At 46.6% G+C, this 25,253-nt stretch overlaps 1 protein-coding gene across 1 annotated transcript in view; it reads right to left on the reverse strand.

The window, feature by feature from the left end:
- Nucleotides 1-25,253, reverse strand: part of LOC147736968 (uncharacterized) — a 108,532-nt gene that overhangs the window by 25,180 nt on the left and 58,099 nt on the right. The window contains exon 5 of the mRNA XM_086954193.1: nt 23,786-23,887. Coding sequence (XP_086810319.1) covers nt 23,786-23,887 — 102 coding nt within the window. The remainder of the gene's footprint in view (nt 1-23,785; nt 23,888-25,253) is intronic.

Consider the following 25,253-nt stretch of genomic DNA (forward strand, 5'->3'; position numbering starts at 1 on the left):
GCCGCCTGAAACTGAACTCAGATAAGACGGAAGCCCTCATCCTGGGATCTTCGCCCTCCGCCTGGGATGACTCCTGGTGGCCCCCTGCCCTGGGCAGCGCACCCAAACCGACAGACCATGCATGCAACCTGGGCTTCATCCTGGACTCCTCCCTCTCCATGACAAGACAAGTCAACGCCGTCTCCTCGTCATGCTTCAACATCCTCCGCATGCTACGTAAGATCTTCCAGTGGATCCCCACCGAAACCAGGAAGACGGTCACCCAGGCCCTCCTCACCAGCCGTCTGGACTGCGGCAACTCCCTCTATGCCGGAACCACAGCCAAACTTCAGAAGAGACTCCAACGCATCCAGCACGCCTCATCCTGGACATTCCCCGACACAGCCACATCTCCGAACACCTGAGAAATCTGCAGTGGCTCCCCGTCAGCAAGAGAATCACGTTCCGACTCCTCACCCACGCACACAAAGCTCTCCACAACCAAGGCCCAAGATACCTCAACGACCGCCTGACCTTCTACACTCCCACCCGCCAGCTACGTTCGACCAGCCACGCCCTCGCCGCCGTCTCCCGCATCCGAAGAGTCACAACGGGATGAAGATCCTTCTCCTACCTGGCTGCCAAGACGTGGAACTCCCTCCCCATCCACCTCCGCCTGATCCAAGACCACCTCTCCTTCAGGAAGCAACTCAAGACCTGGCTGTTTGAGCAGTAGCGGACCCCCTTCCCCCAGCGCCTTGAGACCCTACGGGTGAGTAGCGCGCTATACAAATGCTTTGATTGATTGATTGATTGATTGACTAGACATCAAGCCCCGAATGAAGGCCACGTGCCATATGATAAATCAAGGTGAAGCTCGCTCTCACTTTAACCCCAGCAGCAGATCACAGTAGAAGCAGTATATACTATGCGAGTGTAGAAGGTCTCACTCACGCTCCAAACCAGGGACAATAAACCTGGAACGGATCTTGTAAAAACGTGAAGCATTCAAGGACAGTACCTGTGAGAAACAAAACCTGAGCCAAAATCATTTTACACCTCACATAACTTTGGGGGCCAGAGGAGCACACTTAACATTCATATTTATGGCCTTTCAGACACTCTCAGGAAAGAAAATCTTTACAATAAAAGCTTCAATATCACCATTTGACATATGGTTTAATTTTGTTTTTTCCTTGTATTCTTTATTTCCATCTCATTCTTACTAGCCCTGGTGCGCCCTACTCCACATCTCCTGAAGTCCCCTTTCTCCGACTTCCACTCGCCTTTGCTATAGCAGCGGTTTCCTCTACCTATAACCGTACATTTTTCGAAGCTTTCTCTGTGTTTTGGTAGAAAACTGAACAAACAACTGTGCATGCTGCTCGGTTTTCAGCTGCGATGTTTCGAACTAATGTAAAATGAGCTTTCCAACCCCAGAATTCAGCAACATGTCTTCCCTCTAATGTGTTTATTTGGATTCTCTGCAGCCTTTAAGGTTCATGCAGCTCTGTTCTCTTTTACTGTAGTTACAAGGCATCAGATTTACACCAGCCTCATGATTGTGACATAGGCTTCCCACGGCACAAGATAACATTCATGTTATTACAAAGCCATGTTACAGCATCTGGGCATTAAATCAGATCAGAAACTGAAAATCTTTTCGGATGGTATGTCAAACCAGCTCGATGCAGGTGCTGGATAAATCAAACAGGCGTATTTTTACTTTTTTCTGTTGTAGGAAATGCTCATCTTTTGCGTGGTGCACCTCCAGACGTCTGCCTTGACTGTTTTTGTTGGCTGTACAACTCTGCACTTTATCCCTCCTAATGAGTAGTAATGAGACTTGGCAGCTGCAGGTTTAAACTGCAAAGTTTACCTGTCAAAATAACCCCTTATGACAGGCTTAAATCTTCTTTTTACTGATTTATTTGCCGCCCCTAAGTGTGCCTTACTGCCCATAAGGCAGGTCACATAGTATTTAAAAGTAGGACATGAAAAAGTTTAATGTTAGACATGTCCTGAGAGACATGTCTAACTTTAAGAAGATGGCCGCCGGGTAGGAGCTCCTGCTAAGAGCTCCAAGTGCTGGGGATCCCATTCTATGGATTTTATCCCTATTAGCACCCAGCAGCATCTCCACCGCCTCGAGTAAAGCAATCACGCAAGTAACTGGATTGAGCAAGTGACTGGATTGGAACAATATCTTCCTTACCTGCCGGTGCGGAGGACGAAACCCTCCGAGGATCCCCCGATTTGCCTGGAGGCTGAGCTTCACAGGAGAAGACCGAGGCACCCCCACCCTCCTCTTGGACCTGGGGCTCTCCCTGGCCATTTGCGGAGCACGGCACGGATGCCTGTTGCCTGGAGCACGCCGTGGCCAACTGCTGTGCGTTTCTGCTTGCTTGCGAGTCCAGCTGTGGAGGTCCGGTCGTGGTCGTGGAAGGGGACCCGGACCTGGATCACTGCTGGCGCCGGTCGGACGACGGGAGCCCCACTGCGGAATTCCCTGCGAGTTGCCTGTGAGTTGCCTTGGTTGCCTGTGAGTTGCCTGCGAGTCCAGCTGTGGTGGTCCGGTCGAGGAAGGGGACCCGGACCGCGGCTGGCGCCGGATGGACGTTGGGAGCCCCACTGCGGAGTTTGTTCCTGACTGCCTGCGTTTACCGCCGAGACCACCCCGGTGTCCCGCTCACGTTGGGGGTGTCTGCCCTATCCCGCCCGGTGAGCGGTGTGCTTGCCTGTTCGCTTTGGGGTTGAGCCTTGCGCACCACGGCGACACCAGAGGAAGTTGGCGCCCTGCTGCCAGAGTGAGCACGATGCCCCCCCCCCCCACCCCAGCCCTAGCGATATCGTGGATCTATCAACGGGATCCAGGCAGATGAAAGGCAGTGCGGTCTGACCTGGCACAGGCGATCGAGAGCGCCCCCACCTCTGTGGAGACTCTCGTGGGAGAGAGGAACGTTCGCTCACGTCCTGTGTTCAGCCGGATGCCTCTTCCGTTCGACCCCCCCCCCCCCCAATATAGGATCCGTGAGAGTGGAATCTGCCCCCAACTGCTCGCTTACACACAGGCGAGCTGGGCAATCAGAGCGTCCCCGGTGTGCTCAGCCTGGGTGATCGGTCAGTATCAACGCAACACTGCCTTGAAGCGACGGATTTGTACAACATCAATACAGTCGGGCAACCACAATGAGCACGCTGTTCCTGAAGGTATCAGCACAAAAAATATTATTTCAAACAATCTCTACGGTTTCCTATAGGGGTACCTGCATCTAAAATTACTTTTGCGGACACAGCAGTCCCTGCACTTTTCATTACCTAAAATGGCGGGGGCCATAAACAGGAGCCATAAATCGCCTCCACTGCCCACCAGATGATCATGAGGTTGCATACCATTGAGTTCAGGGGTCACCAAAAACAGAGATAAGTCTCTCTCCTCACCTCCATGCAACTCTGAAGCTGTACTCTCTCCTCCCCGCCTAGCAACATAGATGATGGACTAACTCGACTTCCCCTGGTTTAGAAAGGGAAACTAAACTCTCTAAAACACATCAATAGACAAAGGACTACGACAAAGGACTCTGGTCCCTGTATATGCTACTCTGGTGGCCATGTTGGACTAGTCCTCCACTTTGGTGGCCATCTTAGATTAGTCATCCTCAACAACTGCCCACACCTAAGACTATCCTCATTCTCTTTTCTCTTCAGGCCTACACCACTGTAACCTCACACTCTCATCTATGCACACCCGCCCCTCTTCTACCTACTTACCTACTACTCCTCTATTATAGAACGCATGGGCAAGCACACATTCAAAATTAACTACCCACCCGAGTTATCCAAAAATAACGCCAAACGCTTCAAACACAACTTCCTGAAGGCCCACCCTGAAACCCCGTTTGTGGACATCTATTTTTCACCAATCAATGGTACCACGAGCACTGATTTCATTCTTTACACTCTACACAGAGCACAGTGGAGGAAAGCCCTCCTCTCCATTCTCACTATCTCCACCACCAGAAAATCCGCTCATGGCCTAACACTTACTACCACCCCATCCCAAACTTTCCCAGGTAGAGCCACCATCACCATCTACAACAACGGTACCATCCTATTCCAATCCACTGATAAGAACCTGGACCTGCTCGACAATTTGTTCCCCACCTTCTTCGAACACATATCTAACCGGCGCACCCCCTTTCCTAACTTCTCAAGCTACACAACCCCCCCCCACTCCCACCTCTAATCTCCAATCTAACTTGCCTATCCTAGCACATCAGCTGAACGACACACACTTCTCCCATCCCCCCAGCGCTGTAGTCAGTCACCCACCAGTTGTAACCTCACCACACATCTCATCCATGCGTGAGGACTACTCCCCCTCATATATCCCAAGCGCTGTAGTCGGTCACCTACCGGATATAACCTCTCCACTCCCCCCACCCAATGGCGGAGATTTCTCCCCCTCATACAGCCTCCATACCCCCACCTTCCCTACCCCCCAACTCTCACCTCCTATGAGTCTTGCAGAACCCTCCATCGGCTGGAACTTATCCCCCCCGCCCCGCGGCAGGTCCATCTCTCACACTATCTCCCCTCCCACGCTTACTCCCCACTACCCCACTCTCCCAACCAGAGTCGCGGAACACACCACCTCCCCTACCTCAACCCCTCCTCCTCGCTCCCCCCCCCCCACTCTCAGCCCCCAATACCCTCGACACACCCCCACTGTCTCCAGCCTTCCCCACCCCTCAACTCACTTGCTCCGCCCCCCTCCAGCACCCCCACCTATGCCTCCAACACCCCCCCTACCCATCCACACCCCTCACCCACATTCTCACACACCCATCGAATGACACCCCACTCACTATTACCTCAGAGCCCGGCACCAATGCTAGCATAGCCCCCCACCCCCTTGCCAGTCCCCATTCCAGCTCCCTAATCAACGACTCGCCCACGGCGCCCATCCCTCACTCAACCCCTAACCCTCCTCTGGATATGATTATAGCCACCCTCTTACAAGTCAAAGAAGAGCTCCACACCATCAAAGACCTACTTACCACACTCACCAGACAACCCCTACCTATTACCGCCCGCTCACGCAACTAACCCCCCACCCACCCTACATACCCTCACAAATCATACTCCCCGCGTTGGCCCTCTATCCCCGCCCGCAATCACACACACCCCCGTTGCGCCCTCAACCCCCTTTCGGACCATGAACTATGCACCATCCTTCGCTCATTCGGCCCTGGTCCCTTAAAACACACAACCGCTACACACCTCCCCATTCCCACAATCCTCACTAATCCCCTTAGGCCCCCCACTCTGAGCAACAGAAGTTCCGTCCCCAATAACCTCAGAGAAGTCCCCCGCTCTCTAGAACAATCGATCACCCTTCTCTCCCCCAGACTCAAATGCATCCTACTCAACTGTAGATCGGCCCCGAGACACTCCTCCGACATCGCGGATCTCATTATAGCATTGGACCTCGACCTGGCCATTCTGACTGAAACGTGGTTAACTGAAACTTCTACGCCTATAATGGACATACTAGTCCCCCCCCCCCCAACTACCACATCATTAGGCTCGACAGGACCGGCAAGACGGGCGGTGGAATCGCATGCATTTTTAGGAGCACCCTCTCTGTGACCAAAGTCACCTCCCCCTCCCTCACTTCCTGTGAACTCTTCTGCCTCGATATCTCCTGCGAGGGCAAACCTGTATGCTCTTTACATGTCATCTACCACCCGCCCGGGGACAACCTCACCTTCACCCAACAACTCATGGACACGATCTCATCCAATGCCGGTCGGCAGTCCACTCAAATTTACCTGGGTGACTTCAATCTCCATTGGAACGATCAGAAAGACGCAGTGGTGAATAGTCTCAAAACGTTCCTTAATGTGCTTGACCTCACCCAAATCTGTAACAGCCGGACACACGACAAAGGCTCGATCCTCGACCTTATCATCGCCAAAGAGGACGCTAACCAATTGGGGTCGATCCAGCCCTGTGACTGGTCAGACCATCACATTATCTCTTTCTTCATCAACGAAAAAGTTAAACCTAACATGGCTCAACCCACCAAATCCAAGATCTGGAAAAGGGACATGAAGAATCTCAACCCGAACTCCCTTCACTGACCCCCTACCTGCTAATGCTGTGAAAGACTTCACCCCCCTGCTCCTCCCACTCTGGACTAAAATCATTAACCGCTCCCTTCAGCAAGGACTCATCCCAGACTCCCTCAAAGTGGGGCAAGTCACGCCTATAGTCAAGAAACCTACAGCTGACCCGGCTGACCTACACAACTACCGCCCTATCACTAATATCCCCACACTGGCCAAACTGCTGGAAAAATGCGTACAACTCCAACTGACTAAACACATTGATCAGTTTGACCTCCTCAACCCTCATCAATCAAGCTTCCGAGCGAAACACAGCACGGAAACGGCTATGACTCACATAATTGATGACGCCCTCCAAATCCTTGACCGCAACGATTCCTGCCTCCTCATCCTTCTTGACCTCTCCTCAGCATTTGATACTGTCAAACATGAGAACCTTCTGTAGCTGCTAAAGACCAGAATGGGGCTATCCGGAACTGTTCTCAAATGGTTCACTTCCTTCCTACATAACCGTTCACAGAAGTTCAAGATCAACAACGTGCTGTCCTCACCGGTGCCGGTAACTTTAGGCGTCCCACAAGGCTCCTCCCTATCCCCCACTTTGTTCAACCTCATCATGGAACCACTCACCTCCTTTCTTCAAGCATCAAATGTACTCTTCCATATGTACGCCGATGACACTCAACTTTACCTCAAGCTACAATCCCCGGAAGACATTAAGCTTCTGAACTCCACACTCAGAAACACCCAATCATGGTTGGCCGATAATCACCTCAAATTAAATGCTCTGAAAACTGAGTTCCTTCTGATCTCACCCCCCACGAAAATTGCCATCACACAAACCTGGCTCAATCAGCTAACTGCGCTCAATGTCCAACCCACCATTGTGGAATCTGCGAAATCCTTAGGCATCACACTTGACGCCAAGCTCAACATGCAGCAGCACATTAGCAAAGCCACTAAAGGAGCTAACTTCCAAGTCAACACTTGGAGGAAACTCAAACCTTCCTCCCAGCTAAGGACTTCCAAACTGCTGTACAGGCCCTAGTCATCCCTCGCATAGACTATGGAATTGCGACCCTTAGCGGACTCCCTCTTTCAACAACCGCTCCCCTAAGAGCCTCCTTGAACGCTGCCGCGAGACTCATCACTGGTTCTAGGAAACACTCGCATATATCCCCGGATTTAAAATCTCTGAACTGGCTGCCCTTTGAGGCCAGAATACAGCTGAAAATAGCCGTTATGACACACTTGGCCGTACACCACAAGTCACCCAGCTACCTCACCCAAGAGCTGGCTATATCAGGAGGCTCGAGATCCAATAGAAGTACAAAAAATCTACTCCAGAAACCTCGTAGATTCCAGAAGGAAAAAACATACAAACGCTCCTTCTCAGGAATGGCGCCCAGGATCTGGAACTCACTCCCACCTGAAACTAGGCATATCCCCTCCACGGCACTTTTTAAGAAAGAGGTAAAAGCCTTACTTATGGCCAAGTTCACCTGAACTCTTCTGCTGCTAGAACAGAGGCGTCTGTATCGTTGCCGCTGGACTGGTTACCAGTTTGTTTATTGTATTTTATTTGCACATGACTGTTATCCTATTATGCTATTTCACTTACCACCGACTACTATTTTGTTCCTAACAGTCGGTTCCAACTACCTTCTTGTTGCCCCTACCCCTTGTTCCTGCAAGCAGTAAGAAAGAGGTAATAGCCATCCGTTTTGGCCTAAGCTCACCTGATCTCTATTGTTGCTGGATCTAAGTCTCTGCACAGCTTTTTGTTTTATTAGCTATTTGATCGTTTACTGGTTCTCATATATGTACTCGATTGTTATCCTATTCTACTATGCTATCATATTGTACCCACTATTGTATCTATTCTCCTTGCCCCTACCCCTGTCTGTGTAAAGCGCTCTGATATCTGCAAAGATCTTGTTCGCGCTATATAAAACTTTGAATAAAATAAATAAATATAATAAAACAAAGCCCCAAATCAATTTCCCCTTTACAAGGATGGCTTTTCCATAGGAAAACACAGAATAATAAAAAAATAAAACATTATTTCCATTTTAACATTTACATAGACATTGTAGAGGGTATAAAACATACAGTTCATCACAAGCAGTGTGGTTGTTTTAACTCACTACAAAACAATACAGCCAATTAAACGGTTCCGGATTATAAGTACGAGTATAACCTACCGCCAAGGTTGGAGGTACATCAATGAGTGCACCTAGGCACAGGCGACGTTAACTGATGCAAGGAATACGTCAGAACAGAACTATGTGCAACTGCAATGAAAGGAATGATCTTGCACTCAGTATACGTGGCAGAGGTAGTAATACGAAGATTGTGAACAAACAAGGATGTACCCGGGGATTTGAAAAGAAAATGACGTGGTCACACAGAAGCCCTACCAACGGCCGAGGGCATTGTGCAGTAGGGGAACAGCCCAGAGGGACTGACTGAGGGCTGTTCTGCAGTGTGCCCAGAGTTCTCCAGGAGTTTATCCCAGCTATCAGAGATTGGGTATTTACTGAGGCCTCTTCTTTCCTCTCTATGCAAGGCTTTACTCTTGGCCTGCGCCCATGGAGAGGGCCCAGGCAGAGGAAGTAGGGGAGTTTGACGCCTTCCACTTGTGGGTGAGCAGGCGTTTTGCTACGATAAGGGCCAGGTCCGTAAAGTGTGTCACTGCCCTATTTTTCTTGGTGTGGCATATTAGACCCAGTAAACATATTTCCCGGGTACATGCTATGGTGAGGCATCGCGCCAGGTGTGTCATAACATCCAGTCAATATCCTACAAGTGACGGACAGGACCAAAGCATATGTAGGAAATCCACGTCCGGGGTAAGGCAATGGGGCCACATAGCATCCATGCAGTTATAATATCAATTGATTAAGTGGAGAATTAAATAGGCTGTGTGCAATAAATAAACTTGTACTATTTTGAAGTGGGGATTGCGGGACGCTATCTGAACAACTGTGGTCCAGGTATGTGTCCCAATGTTGCCGCAGTCCGTTTCGGGAAATGGCCATGTGTATGCACAGGGAGCTGGGCAATCATTCCCTTCCCCACTAAGTGTAGTTGTGGTATTGTAAGGTGTTGCAGAGGTTCCTGTTACAAGTGGGAATTGATGTCTGACTTGTTAAATGGGTTTGCGACCATACCACATCACAATTTGGAAGAGGTGTCAAACAGGCGTTCCTTCTAAACAGAAATTCGGTATGCAATGTATTGATGGTTTGCAAACACAATTCTGGAGGTGGTACGTGAACCATGGTGACAGCCTCACGGAGAGCAGCCAGTAATAATAATAAAGGAATCTTGTTGTGCGCAAACTTAGCCCAATGGGCGTCAAGGCGCCAGTGGTCCACAGGGCAAGTGCCTGCTCCCGCTGATGTTATTCCAAACAGACACACATTGTTTTTTTGTTTTTTTTTAAGCAGCGCTGGTTACTGTAAGTAACAGGCTGTTTTTGAACAAATAAAAGAAAAAAATATTTCAGTTTGCAAATGCATACTCTGGCATGGTGGTCTGATACCCCATCCAGGCCACCATATATATGTGTGTTGTCAGTCACAGGATGTCACAATTACCATCTGCCTAATTGATATTCATTGGTAGGTCACTCTGCACCCCTTGGATATAATGATTTTGCGAATCACCCCAACAGAACAAAGGTCGTGTCGTAAAATCAGATGCAGGATGTTGTATACCGCCCAACTTCTGTCCCAGTGATCGGATGAAGGAAGCGTATATTAGGAATTGCCCGGGTGGAAGACCAGAGTCCACAAGGAGCTCTTCTATGGGTATGAGGATCTCTTCCTGGAATAAATCACCTACACTCCGTAGATCCGCTGTGTGCCAGTTCCCTAGTGGAGGTCGCCATGGCTCCCCACGGCATGCCAAGCAGTGGAAGCACGGGGTGTAAGGTGCCACCAATCTGGTAAGAAAGAAGGCTCTATGGAAGTAACAACATACCGCCCGAAGCAGGAGTGCACGTGGCAGTGGCGCCCAAGTCAGAGGGTGAAAGTGTAGAAGAAGCATTCCAGGTCCTACTGCGGGAGGATGGGCACAGCGCCCTGCAATCGGCATCCAGCAAACCAGCATGCCACCCACTGCAGTTCCGAGGCCAGGTAATTTTGTTCAAAATTGGGCACACCCAGTCCACCGCATTCTGGAAGACAGAGCTTAGGGAAGGCCACCCAACGGAGTGTCTTATGCCATGTAAAAACGTCCATTAAGCGTTCTATGGACTGAAAGAAGGGCTTGTGGACAGCATAACCGTCTTCGTGAGGGCCACGCATGGCCTGCCACCGAAGGCGGCATGGCCTGCCGGAACATAATTTGCGCATTTGAAGCTCAAAATAGATAGGGAGTTCCAGGCTCAAAATAGAGGGCAAAAAGATGATTTTGGATCAAGAACTGAATTTAAGGGCTCTGGATTCGAAGTCCAAGTCCAGCCTAGATGGTGGCAGTGTTAATTGAGTCCAGTTGGAGCAAAACGCGTACATCCCTAAGAGCTTGACACAGGATTACAGCAAGGAGACAGACATAGATCTGTGGTTTAAGGGTTATGAGGAATGCCTTACAGAGGCACCGGGTCCCTAAGAGAGATTTGAGGGCGAGTCTGTGAAAGCATTTTTCATCAGAGGGTCAGAGTTCTTTGTTGGCACTCGGGTCACCAGAGGTACATATCTACCTCGAGATTAAAGAAGTGCTGATCAAGAAATATTGCCTTACTTGTGAGAGGTGCGGGGTCACGCTCAGGGAGAATAAGAAGCTGGAGTCACAGACCAGGTTGGAGTGTACGGGTACATTTCGCAGAGCACTGGATGGTTGGGTGAAGGGCAGCGGGGTGACCGATTTTCAAGTGCTTTATAATTTGATTGCATAGGAGCACTTGGCTGGTCTATGTTTTCCAGAACGGCACCAGCACTTGACTGATAATAAACTTACTGACCTCAGGAGGCTTGATATGGAGGCAGACCGCTGGCTCAGTATCACGGTCCAAAGGAGGTTATATGGAGGAGACTCCGCCAAAGGTGGGCAGGGTCCCCAACAAAACAGTCTGGGGGTGGGGGGTAGGGGCGGTCGGGAGGGTAAACAGCAGCAGTACTCTAAAGGGCTGTAAACATGTTCCCAGGGTAAAGATTCCAGCCTCCCAGGTGATAAGAAACCATGGAACTCTTCAGGGAAGACTGGAGAGAGGGGTCCCAGGGAATGTTTCTGATCAGAAGGGTCCACCCCAAGTGAAGTCACCCCAAGTGGGCACAGCCCCCACCGGTGAGCAGACAAGGGTGAATGCTAGTGTAGCGCTTGGCGAGGAGCTGGTCCCAGGAGGGTGTGGGGACCAAGCTGCGATAAGCCTGGTCGTGCTAGGAAACAGTGAGATGGCCCAGAGAAAACTAATGCCTGATAACACTAAGAAGTACAAGCAGAGTGAGAGACCACCAATGGACAGAGGGTACAGACTCTGAGAGATAAAGCAAACAGCGTGACTACTATCAGGTGTAAACTGGTGTCTGAAAAGCAAGTAGTTCCTTATGTACTTAACCAAGGGATCACTGAAACAATATCGATGTAAAAAATATCAAGTTACAAAAATATCAAGGTAAAAATATAGAATACCAAAATATCGACCTCCTATCTCTAAACAGGTAAGTACAAAAATATTGAATCAAAAATATCGATGTAAAAAATATAGTTAGTCAAAATATAAATTTTTAAAAAATGCTATAAATTAATTAAAAAGTAATTAAATAATAAATATAATTAACTTAAACATACTTAAAATACCTAAATAACCTTAAAATAATAATTAATTATTATAATTAAAAAAATGTTTTACAAATGAATTTGTTAATATATATATATAAACCTAATATTATTAAAAGATTTACAATATTTTTACTGTGGGATAGCGGAAAGTGTAAAATTGACTATAACCACTCCATTAAATGCAACAGTAGAGAAAGCGTTGGATAGCGGGAGGGTTAAAATTACTATTCCCACTCCAGAGAGTGCAACAGTAGGGAAAGCGTTGGATAGCGGGAGGGTTAAAATTACTATTCCCACTCCAGAGAGTGCAACAGTAGGGAAAGTGTTGGATAGCGTAGGGGTAAAAATGACTATTCCCACTCCAAAGACTGCAACAGTAGGGAAAGCATTGGATAGCGTAGTGGTAAAAATTACTATTCCCACTCCAGAAAGTGCAACAGTAGGGAAAGAGTTGGATAGCGTAGGGGTCCAAATTACTATTCCCACTCCAGAAAGTGCAACAGAAGGGAAAGCGTAGGATAGCGGGAGGGTTAAAATTACTATTCCCACTCCAGAGAGTGCAACAGTAGGGAAAGTGTTTGATAGCGTAGGGGTAAAAATTTACTATTCCCACTCCAGTAAATGCAACTTTAGGGAAAGCGTTGGATAGCTTAGGGGTAAAAATTACTATTCCCACTCCAGTGAGTGCAACTTTAGGGAAAGCGTTGGATAGCGTAGGGGTAAAAATTACCATTCCCACTCCAAAGAGTGCAACAGTAGGGAAAGCGTTGGATAGCGTAGGAGTAACAATTACTATTCCGACTCCAGAGATTTCAACAGTATAGAAAGCGTTGGATAGCGTAGGGGTACAAATTACTATTCCTACTCCAGAGGGTGCAACAGTAGGGAAAAGGTTGGATAGCCTAGGGGTAAAAATTACTATTCCACCTCCAGAGATTGCAACAGTATGGAAAGCATTGGATAGCGTAGGGGTAAAAATTACTATTCCCACTCCAAAGAGTGCAACAGTAGTGAAGCGTTGGATAGCGTAGGGGTAAAAATTACCATTCCCACTCCAAAGAGTGCAACAGTAGGGAAAGCGTTGGATAGCGTAGGAGTAACAATTACTATTCCCACTCCAGAGATTTCAACAGTATAGAAAGCGTTGGATAGCGTAGGGGTACAAATTACTATTCCTACTCCAGAGGGTGCAACAGTAGGGAAAAGGTTGGATAGCCTAGGGGTAAAAATTACTATTCCACCTCCAGAGATTGCAACAGTATGGAAAGCATTGGATAGCGTAGGGGTAAAAATTACTATTCCCACTCCAAAGAGTGCAACAGTAGTGAAGCGTTGGATAGCGGGAGTGTTAAAATTACTATTCCCACTCCAGAGAGTGCAACAGTAGGGAAAGTGTTGGATAGCGAAGGAGTAAAAATTACCATTCCCAATGCAGTGAATGCAACTTTAGGGAAAGCGTTGGTTAGCGTAGGGGTAAAAATTACTATTCCCACTCCAGTGAGTGCAACTTTAGGGAAAGCGTTGGATAACGTAGGGGTAAAAATTATTATTCCCACTCCAGAGAGTGCAACAGTAAGGAAAGCGTTGGATAGCGTACGGGTAAAAATTACTATTCCCATTTCAAAGAGTACAACAGTAGAGAAAGCGTTGGATAGCATAGAGGTTAAAATTACTATTCCCACTCCAATGAGTGCAATAGTAGGGAAAGCATTGGATAGCGGGAGATTTAAAATTACTATTTCCGCTCCAAAGAGTGCAACAGTAGGGAAAGCGTTGGACAGCGAAGGGGTAAAAATTACTATTCACACTCCAGAGAGTGCAACAGTAGAGAAAGTAAATACTTCATATATGAATAAAAATAAATTAAATATTTATAGCAAATACAAATTAACAATAAATAACAATTTTATATAATATAATAATTTTTCATTTAAAAACAACAACAAAATATTTATTAAAAATAATTACCTATTATTACAAATTATTTACCAATTAACAATTAATTAATTAACAATTAAAAATGTATTAATAATTACAACAAAACAAAACCAAAAAATAAATAACAACATTTATTTATTCGCAATTAAATTACTTCCCACCCCATTCCCCTATAAACCCATAACCCACTACAGAAAATACATTAATAAAATTATTATAATAAACAATTAAACTAATTGTCAATTATCAATTATATTTTAATTAATTACCAATTAAAAGTGTATATCAATTAATTCCAAATAAATACCAAAAATAAATTTAAAAATGTAATTAATTATAATTAATTTACCTCCCACCCAAATCCCCTATAAACCCACAACCCACTACAGAAAATACATTAATACAATTTACATAATTATCAATTAATCAATTAATTAAAATGAATTACCAATTATATTTTAATTAATTACCAATTTAAAATTTAAATATCACTTAATTCAAAATAAAAAATAAATACCAATAAATACATTAAAACATTTAAATAATTAAATGTAAATTACTTCCCACCCTATTCCCCTATAAACCCACAACCCACTACAGAAAATACATTAATAAAATTAACATAATTATCAATTAATCAATTAATTAAAATAATTAACCATTATATTTTAATTAATTACCAATTAATTATCAATTAACTATTAATTCTAAATAAATACCAATAAACAAATGAACATATTTAATTAATGTTATTATAATTAAATTACTTCCCACCCTATCTATATTACTATTATAAAGAGAGAACACAAACCTTTGAGCCAGGTAAACTCAAAAAGTACTGCACCAATCACTACACCCAATACACCATTTGAAAGGGGAGATGTAGCAGAAGGACATAGGCTATAGATGTGGACACCATATACATTAAAAAAGCAAAAACGCCAAAAGTGGGCAAGTAGTCCCTTGTGGGCGTTGGGGTGGGCGTGTCAAAGAAAAGATGTTGGCGTTTAGAGGGGCGTGTCAAACAAAAGATGTGGGCCTTTACAGGGGCATGGCCCAAAGTACAAACAATAAACATATGCCAAACGATTTCATTGATTTCACTGTGCAAGGCACACACTTCACCACACACTTCAATGTGCATAGCACAAATGCGATTTCAATGATTTCACTGTGCAAGGCACACACTTAATTGTGCATCCTGCGAATTTGCAAAGGCCGCCTATCACTCGCCTCGACATTCGCGCATTCGTCGGCGTTACCCTTCAAACATTAACGCCTTTGTGGGATGACATCCAAAAAGGGGGGGTGCCATCCATAATAATACAGTGCCACAGGGGGCAGGCTTACAAAAAGGGCCGCCTATCATTCGCGTTGCTTCGCACAGCCCACCAATCAAGACACACAATGATTAACACACACACGAGTTGTGATACAAAAATATAACATGTTTAACCATTTGACAATCGACAAGGTTGTCACAGGGTGAGGAACGTAAACAAAAGAGGCGCCCATTTCTTAGACAAGAAAGCCAATGGACGGAACATGAACAAGACTTTACTCACAAGCTCCAAATAATTACGTATGCTGCGGACAAAATTTAAAACTTACACAAACACTGCCGAATTTCAAATACTCTGCGTTATCAGTGGAAGACTGCCAGTACTTGCGCCGATAAAAACAAAAAAAAAGACATTAGTAAAGGGATCGAAAACGTAAACAAGGAAAGCCGCTTTCACAAACAAGCAATTTCAGGCAAAAACATCTGAGCGACCACTGTAACACTTGCTGCACTTGCGGCGCAAATTACAACATTTGGGAAACAACAATATTCGCACACAGGGGAAACACTCTCAACAAGGACAGCAAAACAAAATTAGGTGTGGCTCAATGAAAACTTGTGGATGAATTAAACACACATTACTAATGCAAACAAAAAGTAACGGCAACACTGAACATCGGCCATCCCCGGACAACGTCGGGACGGGCTGCTAGTTCCCCTATAAACCCACAACCCACTACAGAAAATACATTAATAAAATTAACATAATTATCAATTAATCAATTAATTAATATGATTAACAATTATATGTTAATTAATTATCAATTAACTATTGATTCTAAATAAATACCAATAAATAAATTAACATATTTAATTAATTATAATTAAATTACTTCCCACCCTATTTCCCTATAAACCCACAACCCGCTACAGATTTATATTACGCAAAAATTAAATACCATAAAATTAAATAATTAAAATAATTTATAAAACAAATATACACTTTCCACACATATACTTAAATAAAAAATACTTTAAAAAATATTATCAACTTACCTCAAATTCGATATTTTTGTTGTCTATATTCTGTCATTCTATATTTTTGTTGTCTATATTTTGGCATTCGATATTTTGTCCATTCTATATTTTTTGATTCGATATTTTTTGATTCGATAATACTGCTATTCTATTCGATATTTTTGTAGTCTATATTCTGTCCATTCGATATTGTGTCCATTCTATATTTTAAACTCGATATTTTTGTAACTCGATATTAAAAACTCGATATTGTGACTGTGTACCTTAACCAAGTTGTGACAGTAGAAAAGAGTGACTGCTTTTGTAAAGTGGCCCTGGTTTCTTTTGAGGGGGGTGCGGTCTCAGGGGTCTCAGGGTCTCCGGTTCCTTGTGAGTAGCTGTGAGCCCATCCATTCCTGTATATTTTCCACTGGGGAACGACCTGGAGCATTCTTTCTGGAAGGAGGTAGAGCTCAGGTCACCCTTGGAGATGTTGGGTTGCCGGAGAGGACCAGCATGACCACACAGTCCATGGTAGCCCAGAGTAATCAAGAGGAACTGGAGTGTGACACGGTGGGGCAGGGGGCGTGGTCTGAACCCGAGGGGGATGCCCCGGTACCTACAGAGTTATCTGAACTGCAAGACTTATCTGAGCTGACCCATTAGCAGCAATAAGGGGGTGCCACCAGGGAAGAGTTCTGCCCGGACACAGGTCAAATTTGATTCACTGGAAGAATGGTCTCCTTTATAGTGAGCCTAAGGTTGCTGAGCATAGAGCAGCTCATGTGCTGGATGTACCCCTGCGCTTCAGAACCTTCCTCCTGGGGTTGGGTCATGTTGTGCCTTTGGCAGACATTTGGGGCAGGGCAAGAACTTTGACAGGTTTGTCACCCTCTTTTACTGGCCCCAAATACGAAGGCAGTCAGATGCATTTTTTAGGTCTTGTCAAACTTGCCAGGAAAGTGAGGGGGAGTGTAATGCTCATCTCCAACCATTCCCTTTTGTGAGCACCTCTTTTGAGCAGGTGGGCATTGACATTGTGGGGCCTCTGGATCCAAAGTCAACCATGGGCAACAGGTGTATCCAGGTCTTGGTGGACCATGCCACCCGGTACCTGGAAGCTAGACCTTTCAAGATAGTGAAGACACCGGTCATAGACCGGGCAATCATGGGGATCTTTACCTGTGTGGGTTTCCCCAAGCAGGTGGTATCTGACCGGGGTACCAACTTCATGTCACTGTAAATTAAGGCCATGTGGAAAGATTGTGGGGTGAACTACAAATTCACTACTCCTTACCACCCATAAAGTAATGGGTTGGGTGAGAGATTAAACCAAACTCTGAAAGGCATGACTGGGGTCTGTCAAAACCCATGAGGCATAACTGGGATGTCATCTTGACATGCCTTCTCTTTGCCTACAGGGAGGTACAGCAGAAAGCTGTTGGCTTTAGCCCCTTTGAGCTGTTGTACAGGAACCCTGTGAGAGGACCTCTCAGTTTGGTCAAGGAGGGTTGGGAGGAAGCTACCAAGAAGTCTCCCAGGGATATATTTAGCTATATGCTGGCCTTCTGAAACCAGACAACCCGGTTCAGGAAACTCACTCAGGTGAACCTGGAAGCAAGCCAGGAGGACATGAAATGCAGGTATGACCAGAACACCACTCTAGTTAAGTTTCAGCCTGGTCAGAAAGTGTGGATGATGGAGCCAGAAGATCCCCATGCTCTAAAAGACAAGTAGTCTAGCCCCTATGGTGGGAAGGGACGCAAGAGTTATGTCGCCTCCCTGGTGGACTTGTGGACTCCTAGGAACTCCTTAAGGGTCTTGCAAATGAAACGCCTCAAACCCCATTTTGAGAGGTCTGAGTTAGCAATGCTCTTGGCTACTGATGATGGGGTGGAAGAGGAGAGTAAACCTCTCCCCGACCTCCTGCCTGCCAAGGAGTGACCAAGTACAGTTTCCTTTCTGTGGTCAGTGTCCTTCCATTGGCCACAGGCTTCTTCCAGATTAAAAAATAAATCGTGGACATGCCCTCTTCGAGGGTGTATATCTTTGAAGTCAAGTCCCACTGCCTTGCAACATTGACCGCGTCGTAGCGTTAATTTTTTTTTACTTTATGCCATATTGCACCGAAGTTCAACAGTTGCATGACATGAATTTTTTTTTAACAAAGCCACTAGATTTCGCATAGGCAGGGCGCTTTAAGCGTCAGTATAGCAGGTCATGATGAATTGGACGATCCACTTGGCAAATATTGCCAATGCTTGCTAAATGTGGTACCCACAAGGGGGATACACTCTTATAAAATTTAGATGGCAATCCATCAGGCCTGGGAGTCTTGACCGTGGTTTAGCCTCCTCCTTCTTGAAGATCGTAATATCCTCATTAAGTTCCTCTCTGTGTTCAATCGAAGCCTGAGGCAGGACAGTGTAGGCGACGTGTAAAGTGTCACATAGTGGCCTTTAAACGGGGCATGGATTTTCTTTTGTGTGTACTAGAACCCCAGCTTCAAACTGAATGGCCAGTGGGATCACCACTGTAACTCTTGTCGTATCAGCCACATCAGCACTTTTAAAGGGCAGACGATACACATTAACTTAATTGTTGGTTACTGTGGGCAGCATGTCAGAGCCCAGGGGAAGAAAGCTGAGGTCAAAGACTCTTCATCTCCCAAGGATTTGGAGTTGCTCTTGTCTGCATTAGAAGGCGGGGTGGGGCTGTGGAACTCCAATCCTGCCTGCAGCGCTCTCTGGCACTCCTGGATGACATCTAAGTTCAGAGAGCAGGACATGCGGAGTTGATGAGTCCCCCTTTTTGCGTCTCTGGTGGTTTCCACACTTGGGCAGCTTTCCACCCAGAACACCAGATCCATGATCAATTCCTGCTGGCACATAACTTTCCATCCAGGACAAAGCATCATTTGGGACAGTAAAGAAATGTGTTTTGCTATCTGCCTGGAGACAAGCCGTGAAGAGGAGTGAGTACTGGATGTTGAGTTCTTGCAACTTACATTTGACTGCAAGAAACGTATTACGTTTCCGTTTGACTACCAGTGTGTCACTTTGGCATTGTCAATAGTCAAGATGTTCTTTTTGCGAGCCTCGGTCAAGACCACATCTCTGTGTCTGTAGTGCATAAGGCGTGCCACTATGGTCTAGACGGGGCGCCCAGCGGGGGTCTCTGCGATGGGACCCTGTGGGCCTACTCCTTTGAGAACAATTGTGTAAGTGCCTCTAAGGGAACACACCTGCAAATCCAGGTTTCAAGATATGACTCTACATCTCGACCCTCCATGTTCTCAGGTTTGGCCCACCTGTGTTATGTTGTTTCGCCACGACCTGCCCTCTGCATATACCGCACACTCCTCAAGGGTGCGTACCTCCTTGCATAGTGTACGCAGGTGGGACTGCATGTCCTCTGTTTGAGGTTGGATAGTTGCCAGTGGTTGTTCCTTTAAGTGAGCGCTGTGTTAGAGTTTCCGATGATAATCTCTCAGTACTGTGAGATCTATAGCTAGAGCATCTATTTTATTTTCCAGGGATCTATTCTTGCAAGCACCACATCAAGTTTACCTAGAACTGAGGCAAGATTGGATTCTGCAGGCTGCTGAACACCCAACAGCGGCATCAGTGGTCAAGAGTGTATGAGCTGGGCACCGGACTGAGGCAAGATTGGATTCTGCAGGCTTCTGAACACCCAGCAGCGGCATCAGTGGTCAAGAGTGTATGAGCTGGGCACCGGACTGAGGCAAGATTGGATTCTGCAGGCTTCTGAACACCCAACAGCGGCATCAGTGGTCATGAGTGTATGAGCTGGGCACCGGATCGGAGGAGTTACATCTTTGCATCTGTGGTTTCAACTTTGCTTAAGGGTTCAGTGGCGTATTCTGGATTTAGGCTAGCTTGCCAGCTCAGGCAACGACACCCCACAGCAAGAGAAGCCCAGAGCGGCAGATGGTGTCAGGGGAGAAACAGGTATGTAGGCCACAACAGGTCCTGGAAACAGTCTGGTATTGTGCCCTATAGGGAAGGTAGAAACAGCGGCGGCCTCCAGCCAACGCCATCAGGTTACGGCTCCCGCAATATTTGATTGAGGGCAGTCAGGTCCCTGTCAGGCACCGGTCAGGCACCTCGGAGCGGTCCATCTGTGTAGTCCACGGTGGTCAGTAAAAGACACTAGTACACCCCTGCAGATGGTGTGCACCAGAAGGGAGTCCCAGTGAAGAAATATCAGGTAAGCAGGGATTCCATTTGGAGTCTATGTAATGTGGGCCGTTTGGCCAGAATGAGTCATGCAGGACCTACAGTCTGTGCTGTCCCATAATACAGGCCTCCAGACCTACTGTCAACCCAAGCGCAGACCAGTTGAATCAAACAATGGCATCAGCCCCACACCCAGAGCCGTGATGAAAGGTCCTGCTGGTCCAGAGAGATGTATGCTGCCCATGTTGGGTGTTCCCCACTTGTTGATAATTACCACAGGGGGCGAATGGCTCAGGCCGTGGCAGTCGCTGCTCCAGAGGCCTTGGGACCCTGACCAATATTCAGCAAGTTTTCTTCTCTGGACGAACAAGGGGAGAGTGCAGAGCAGGGAGTTGCGAGGTGGGATGAAGCGAGCCCCGCCCGGCAACAGTCTAACCAGGCTGTGCGTTTCCCTAGATACCAATGGGCCACGTGGCTTCAGAGCGGGCTGCTGTTGAGAGCTATCTATCCGCGGGCCCCACGGAGGCCGCTCATGCTGCAGCTGGTTCCCCAGCTCCGAAGACAGCTTCCGCGGTCAATCAGAGGAGTCGATGGCCATTGGGTTGAGGATAAAAATGCAGATTATGGGATCGCGCCGCAGAGCTCATCTAATCCATGTCCGCCATTTTGGCCTCCGTGGCCACGCCCCACAGGAAGACACTGAATTACATTATTACATTTAATAATGCTAACTTCAGTTAGGAAACAGCTAGAAATCTAATTTAAAGGCCCTTTAGTAGTTATTTCAAATCAGAGTTAATGGTAGAATCAATTTTTAACAATTATAAGGAAAGGGTACTTTTAGAAAGCTATCTTTTAACCACCTTAAGCCTCTATGTGCATGAGTTCCAGCTTTCACCTGGCAGTTGAATAGCCTCCGTGATGAAGTGTGAAATTTTCTCCCTGAGCAGGACAAAGGCCTTGGGTGTGGGTTGGTGATTCTGTTCCTTTGGCAGAATGACTATCTGAGGTTTGTCCAGGAACTAAGTTCCCTTCCAAGAGTCTTACCCTACCACAGACAAAAGTCAGCTGACACCTTGGCATGGCACTTCTGTGTTCCCTTAGTCAGGCAGCCTCCAATTCCAAAGGGATAACAGTTACCCCCAGAACTGGGTTAGAGGGACCACAGAGAAAGGATTGCTCATTTTCCTGCCCACACCTCTGGGGAGGGCACACAGGATCTGCCTAGGGGAAGAAAGGTTTTGTCCCCTTGCATTTAGGCAGGGCGAGGCACTGTGGGATTGCTTGCTGTGGGGCAGCAATCCCACCCCCACCAACAGGCTGGTGCCGGGTATAAATGTCTATTTTCAGAACACTACTGGACATATGGAAGATCAGAACCAGAAGAGGACTGAACTTGCAGTCTGGGACCTGGGAAGAGCCTAGAAGACTGAACCTGCTGTCCCTCTTGAACCCAGGACAAAGAAGCTGACCTCCTGTTCAAGCTACAGGGACATGAAAAGCTACAAGAGGCCTTTACTGCAACTGCACAGCTGACCAGTTCCAACTGGAGCTGCCCTGGTCCGTGCGGTTAGATGATTCTGCTGAAGTGAGTCTTGAACCCCAAGGTCTGTCCCGGGAGCCTTGATTTTGTCAAAGTTTACCTAACATATCCTGAAAACTTGAACCCAGAAACCTTTTGGATCTAAAGACCTCTGCGGGGCTGGGACCAACCTGTCAAGCTGTTCCGACGAAAGTGCATTCCAGCTGGCCTTAGGATGCAGGTTGTTCCCACTTGTAAAACCTCTGCAGCAGCAAATCCAGATCAGCAGAGTCTGTTGGGGATGGTATCTGGCTGTGGAACACTTTTCGGCTAGAGCCTGCATCCTAGTCTCGCTGGAAGAATCCAAGCACCAAAAAAGTGACTAAGTCCGAACGTAGAAATCTTCCCAGGGCGAAGGCGCTAAAAGTATCCGGCAGGCAAGGGAGCTTCACTGGGTGCAGAATTCAAATTTCTCTGGGTCTCAGATTTACTGCCAAAAGGCAACGGCTTCACCAGGACCTTGTCCAGCAGCGATTCACTGCCGTGGAGCTCTCTGGAGGGACAGCCTGCAGTCTTGTCCCACTGAGCATTTTTGACTTCCAGTTCAGAGATTAAGTCGGGAGGTAAATATTCCAACCGGGCAAACCTTGTTTCTGTACCCGACCCACGCTTCCTCCAGAAATGGTCGAGCCAGGACACATATTGATAACATTCACCTGTAATTCCTTCGCTAGAACAAAAATAGATTTTTGGCTGAAATTCAATCAATGTTGTCAAATTAAAAAGGTCTTTCAATGAAGATCTTCTAGTTCCTCTGGGGCCATCTATACTTAAGACTTCTTGACTTTGTCTAAGAAAGACTGAACTATTCCAGCAACGCAGGAGTAAATCGCAGGTTGATTGTAAGGACGAAGACGAGATATAATATTCGCTAACCAGGAATACAACTGAGTGTAACGCAAACTGCACACAGAAAAATATGGCCTTGCATCCTGAAGGCTATTCTTACATAAAAGAGTTCTTAAACATCGAAAAATGTCAGTGATCAATTCAGAACTTAAATGACTCAGAGTCCATAAAAAGAGGTCTTCTTTCAATGCACGTCATATTCATGTGTAAGCAATCTGTTTCAAAGGCAGAGTAATAATAATAACCTCTTAAGTGCTGCGTCGGGGCGTTGGCCGACGGCAGCACTACCTCCCCAGTGCTGCGCACGACCATTGGACGTCCATTCAGCACTAGTTCCAATGGACAGCGCAGCACTGGGGAGGGATATTTGCGCCGCATCTAAGGTGTTAATAATAATAATAATAATAATAATAATAATAAAACCATTTCTAAAGCGCCTGGTTGCACTCAGCACAGTGTGTCCCCGCGCTAAATTCCACGCTAATTCCGGTCAGACTATGACAAAACATGAGATGGATAAAAGACAAAATGTTCTTGATCCAGTACAGCAGAGCCTAAATAGCATCTATAAAACTGCCACTTACCCTTGATTTAATTTTTGCAAATGACAAGAAAATGAAGTGGCTCGTACCAGGACAAATACAAATCAGGGTTTCCTACATTAAGTCTCTGTCAGAAATAGAAATGAGAATCTGTATCGAAGCTGAAGTTGTTCCATGTGTTACATTCAATTTGTTGATACAATATTCGCATTTTTTCTATTTCATACGTTAGCCTCTTTGCTATTGTTTCTCTTATCTCGCCCACCATTTCTTGACCTAGGACGTTTTGTAGACATCTGGTGTTATGTACTTAGTCCCTGGTGATGGCCTTCAGCGCTGTAGCAGGTGGAGGGACAGTTCCCATTCGAAGTTCATGAATGGGACACACTCCAGGGCATACTAATCCTGCCTATTACCAATATGAGTGGATAGATTGAATCTCTTTCACTTGGAGCATCCATGCAGACGAATTCACTCACCTGCACCGCTGGGTATGCGCTCTCTTCTCTCGAAGTCGAGGTGATGGATAGAGTAAGAGTCATCCTCCGTTTTAATTTTCGGTGAACCAATTGATACAATATCTGCAAACCCAGCAATAAAAAAGGAAGTACAGCACAAATGAATGGTTGGGAGAAACAGGTTCTTTGTTCTTCAGGTTGTTAAACATAATTATTAACAAAGAATAATAATCAGTGTTGGAAGATCCATTAAAGGGAAATGTTGGTCTTCCACCCCAACAATTATTTATTTTATACTGGACGTATTTATTGTTGAGCTGTGCAAGCACATATTTTTCAATCATTTTGGTAAGAAGCGGGAGGTTAGTGATAGGTCTGCAAATGTTCTGGTCGGCATCTGGCTTTTTGAGAAGGGGGGTGACTTGGCAGAGTTTGAGGGTGGCCGACATGGAGCCGCTAAATAGGGAGGAGTTTGTGATTTTGGTCCCTACAGGAGAGATGGTGTGGCTGAGATTTTTTGCAAGTGCCGCAGGGGTGGGTCAGAGATGTGTGATGCCGGCTTCATGCAGAGGTTGATGGACTGTGAGGATGTTGGTTCAATAGGTAGCTCTAGCTGGGCAGTGGAGGAGTGCCATGTGTCAATCAATTAATCCAATCAGGGGTTTGTAAAGCATGACTACTCACCCGTGAGGGTCTCGATGCACTGGTGGGGGGGGGGGGGGGGGGGGGGGGGGGGGGGGCTTGTCCTCCTGGGTGTGGAGGATCATTCGAAGAGCCAGGTCTTAAGGTCCTTCTTGAATTACGCGGATTGGAGGTGGAGGGGCAGGGTGTTCCAGGTCTTGGCATCGAGGACGGAGAAGGATCTTCTGTCAGTTCTGGTCTTATCGATCCTGGGGACGGAGGCTAGGGCGCGATAGGCAGATGGGAGTTGTCTGGAGGGTACGAGGAGTGATAGGCGGTGGTCCAGGTATGCTAGTCCTATGTTGTGGAGAGCTTTGTAGGCATGTGTGATGAGCTTGAAGATGATTTTCTTGTTGACTGGGAGCCAGCGGAGTTGTCGGAGGTGTTACGTGATGTGACTGCGGCAGGGGACGTCAAGAATTGGTCTGGCGGCTGCCTTTTGAACATACTGTAGTTTCTTGAATTGTTTCTGGGGGAAGCTGGCGTAAAGTGTGTTGCCGTAGTCGAATCTGCTGGTGATGAGTGCGTGGGTGACGGTCTTTCTGGATTCTATGGGGATCCTAGTGAATGTCCTTCGAAGCAGGCAGAGTGTATAGAAGCAGGGTGAGGAAACGGAGTTGATTTGGCGGTTCATTGAGAGCAATGAGTTCAGTATGATGCCAAGGTTGAGTGCGTGGTCCGTAGGGATAGGTGGAGGTCCCAGATCAGCTGGCAACCAGGAGTCGTCCCAGTTGGAAGTGGTGGGACCCAGGTTGAGCACTTCAGTCTTGTCCGAGTTGAGCTTGAGGCAGCTGTCTTTCATCCAGGT

Source organism: Lissotriton vulgaris, chromosome 1_1 (assembly GCF_964263255.1).
Source record: "Lissotriton vulgaris chromosome 1_1, aLisVul1.2, whole genome shotgun sequence".
Lineage (NCBI taxonomy): Eukaryota > Metazoa > Chordata > Amphibia > Caudata > Salamandridae > Lissotriton > Lissotriton vulgaris.